Consider the following 3,958-nt stretch of genomic DNA (forward strand, 5'->3'; position numbering starts at 1 on the left):
TGGAGCCCTCGGGGCCAGGCAGGCTCTGGGTGAAGGGCGCGAGGACTCAGATCCTTCTGCTATTCGATTCCACCCGGGGGGTGTTTAAGTCAGGAAAGTTCCCCCCAATAGCGGGGCCATTTCCCCGCTTACCTCTGCGCATCTTTATGGTTTCCCCTAAAGTTCATTAAGTATTTTAGAAAAATGTGTCACCCATTCCCCGCGCTGGATGGAAGAGGGTCCCTCCCTTCTGTCCTGAGAGCCTGGGCGGGGAACAGAAGCCGGACCCAGAGGGAGAAGCGCAATTCGTTGGGTTTCCCGCTAGGACCCAGGAGCGGCCGGGAGGCGGCTCTGGCGGGAGCGATCGCTGGGCTCCGGCCCGGCAGCAGGAAGTGACTCGCAGCCGCTTGGAGGAAGGTAGGAGAGACCCCTCCCCCCCCGATTCGCTGCCCTGGGCCCGGGAAAGCTGCCGCCAGCCCCGGTGGGTGCAGAGCGGGGGCAGGATCACGTTACCCCCCATCCCCCCTCCCCCTCCCCCTCCTCCCCCATCTGCTGCTTTGTTTCCCTGCCCCTGGCCGCGCTGGTGCGGACGGAGGCTGCAGCTCAGGGAGATCTGGAGCGGGCGGGGGAGAAGTGGGCAGGGGCAAAACTGAATGCAGGGTGGCAGGGGGCCCAGCTGGGGGCCGGGGAAGGAGCGGGGCACAATCAGGGCGGTGGGGGGCAGCAGAGGCGCTGGCTCTAGGCTGGTGGGGCCCTGCCGCGCCCCCCCCCCCCGCTTGAAGGGGTTTCCATCCTAGGACCTAGGGATAAGAAGGGGGAATAGCTGGTGGGGGGTGAACCTAGCGCTGGGGGAGGCAAGCCCCTCCCCCAAGCCCCCAATATCCCCTCACCTGCTGAGCACGTGGCCCCAGCCTCCCCATCCCCGGAGCCCAGGAGGGGCACACGGCCCCAACCAGAACGGCGGGGGCAGCCTAAGGAGAAGCCTGACCCGCTCCCCACAGGGGCCCTGCACCCACCTCCGCACTCAGCTGTGCAAAACAGAAGGTTTATTGGTCGCTGGGAACACAGCCTAGAACAGAGCTTGTTAGCAGAGAAATCAGGAGCTCTCAGCAAAGTCCATCTGGGGAAAATCCCCTCTAACCACACCAGCCCCTGAGCCTGCAGGTGATGGAGAGACCTGGGGAAAGGGCTGGAGCCGGGCAGGGAAATGACTCTGCACAAAGGGCCCCTTGGAGGGACCTACTGGTGTCGCAGGGGGTTCAGTGCTGGGGGGAGGGGCCGGGTCTGTGTTGTAATAAACTGACTGAGGGTTTTCCCAGCGCGGCAGAGCCCAGAGCGTCTGTCTGCAGGGAGAGGGGGGGGGTGATATGGACTGAAGCCCCTTCTGTAACCTCCCCCATCACCCCTCTCGCCCCCACAGGCTGAGGAATCACATCCACATTTTGCTCCAGATCGTCCCCTCTTCCAGAGGACAGAGAAGGGAAATGGCTGCGATGGAGCCAGCTCAGGTCTGGGATTTGTAGGGAGCTGTGGGGGGATGGGGAGGATTTGTTGTACAGGGGGAGGGGTGGGAAACACACAGTGTGAGGCAGGGAGGGGACAGGGTATGATTAAACTTGCTGGAACATGATCAAACTGGGCCTGGTTTTATGAACAGGCTCCTTGGAGGGGGCTGGGACTTTCTGACCCAGGAAACACCCCACTGGCCAGCGGCTGCTGTGAAATAAGCAGGGAAGCTGTTGGGATTCCTGTCCCTGTCCCCGGCTCAGAGCTCTGCTTCCCGTATCAGCCTGTGGCTGGCAGGCGTGTGGGAAATGAGAAGACCCTGCCCTGCTCCGTGTGCTGGGGGGACAAGGAGCTCTCACCTTCTCCCACCCCCTGAACCCTCCTGGCTGCTCTGAGCAGGGTGCAGGGGGAATTTTGCTTCTCTGGCCCTCCCAGAGCTTCAATGTTTTGTTTATTTTTCCCTGTAACTGGTGGGATTGTGGCTGGGGCAGCAGGAGCTGAGTGGGGGACTCTTCTTGTTTCAGATGCCGGTGACCTTCGAGGAGGTGGCTGTGTATTTCACCCAGGCGCAGGGGGCTCTGCTGGACCCCGCTCAGAGAGCCCTCTACAGGGACGTCATGCAGGAGAACTACGAGACGGTGACCTCGCTGGGTAAGGGATTCCCGGCCCCTTGGTTATTAGAAACCGTGGGGTCTGCGTGTCTGACACTGGTCAGGTTCTTCCCAGGTTAGTTAGATTGGAGGGGACTGGGCTCTGTAATGCACAGCTGCCATGTGAGAGAGACTTGCAACTCCGTATACTCTCGAAACGAGACCAGGGTGTCAAAACCTAAGGGATATACAAAACCATCCCCACCCGACGCCCTAGCTTTCCAATCGGGGAAGCCGTGTATTGTCCTGTCTGTGTTGTTTCTCATTCACACACAGAATCCCTGTTCACCTCCCTCCTTGGACACAGCTCCAGCCATGCGGCGGGCTCTGGGCTCCGCTGGTTTAGAAATAGGCAGGGGTTTATCTCCAGAGCTGGGGGTGCGTCAGCAGGGCCCCCAGAGAGCACAGATCCTAGGAACTCCTAGTGAGGGTGTCACAATTCCCCCCACCTCCCCCAGACACCTGCCTCCCCCAAAGGGGCTCAGTGACCATGTTCCTGTCCTCATGGATTCCCTGTTCCCCCAGCACAGCACAGGGACAGGTTCCACCCACGGAATGTCCTTTCTGACAGATGCTCTTTCAATCCTCCACACACCCTGATCTGGTCTGATTTCACCACCTGCACAGGATTCCCTCTTCCCAAACCTGATCTAATCAGCCGGCTGGAACGAGGGGAAGAGCCGTGGGTGCCCGATCTCCAGGCCTGCGAGGAAAGAGAGATCCCAAGAGTCGCCCACACAGGTGAGGACTGACACAGAAATCATCTGGTGAATGAAGGAAAATGTTGAGAATCCCAAAAATATGGTATCAGTAAGTGCCGTCGGTTCTTCCTCCTCTCACTCAGGGTTTGGCTACACTTGCAGGTGTGCAGCGCTGGGAGTTAAAGCTGTCTTCATACAGCTGTGTAGGGAAAGCGCTGGAGTGTGGCCACACTAAGGGCTTGGCTACACTTGCAGGTGTGCAGTGCTAGGAGTTAAAGCTGTCTTCGTACAGCTGTGTAGGGAAAGCGCTGGAGTGTGGCCACACTGACAGCTACCAGCGCTGCAGTGTGGCCACATTTGCAGCGCTGTTGGGAGTGGTGCATTATGGGCAGCTATCCCACAGAGCACCTCGTCCCATTTTGGCGTTGTGGGAAGGGGACGGAAGGGTGCGGGTCATTCTGCTTCCTGTCCCAACGCCCCGTGATGCATTGCTTCACATCCCAGCAGTCACTGTTTTTCCGTCCACGTTTGGCGCCATTGTGACTCTCCCAACGGTTTCTGTGCAGCGCGATTTCTGGAGCCCGACCTGCTGAGGACTTTGCTGATGTGTGTCGCCAGCACATCATGTTTGGCAGTTGAGCTATTCCTTCAACTCCAAAGTGACAGTGAGGAATCCGACGATGATGATATCGAGTCACCTGCCGCGTGTGACACTACATTGCTTGTGGCATTCACGGAAATGCTCAGCACCGTGGAACGCCGCTTTTGGGCTCGGGAAAAAAGCACTGAGTGGTGGGATCACATAGTCATGGAAGTCTGGGATGACGAGCAGTGGCTGCAGAACTTTCGGATGAGAAAAGCCACTTTCATGGGACTGTGTGCTGAGCTCGCCCCCACCCTGCGGCGCAAGGACACGAGATTGAGAGCTGCCCTGCCGGTGGAGAAGCGGGTGGCTATTGCGATCTGGAAGCTGGCAACTCCAGAGAGCTACCGATCGGTCGCGAGCCAGTTTGGAGTGGGAAAGTCGACCGTTGGAATCGTGTTGATGCAAGTTTGCAGGGCCATTAATCGCATCCTGCTAAGAAGAACCGTGACTCTGGGGAACATGCAGGACATTGTGGA

General features: G+C 58.9%; 1 protein-coding gene and 1 long non-coding RNA gene across 2 annotated transcripts; both read left to right on the top strand.

Moving 5' to 3' along the window:
- Positions 1-390: 390 nt before the first annotated feature.
- Positions 391-2,049, top strand: LOC123346077. Its single transcript, XR_006572920.1, has 3 exons — positions 391-460; positions 1,400-1,487; positions 2,010-2,049. It is a non-coding gene; the product is annotated as an uncharacterized LOC123346077 (long non-coding RNA).
- A 33-nt stretch (positions 2,050-2,082) lies between these two features.
- Positions 2,083-3,659, top strand: LOC123346062 (zinc finger protein 316-like; the record flags this gene model as incomplete). The annotated part of the gene is made up of 3 exons (XM_044983272.1): positions 2,083-2,136; positions 2,763-2,876; positions 3,403-3,659. Coding segments are annotated over exons 1-3 (405 nt in total), but the record flags the coding sequence as incomplete, so codon positions are not given.
- Positions 3,660-3,958: the final 299 nt, after the last annotated feature.

Source organism: Mauremys mutica, chromosome 12 (genome assembly GCF_020497125.1).
Source record: "Mauremys mutica isolate MM-2020 ecotype Southern chromosome 12, ASM2049712v1, whole genome shotgun sequence".
NCBI lineage: Eukaryota > Metazoa > Chordata > Testudines > Geoemydidae > Mauremys > Mauremys mutica.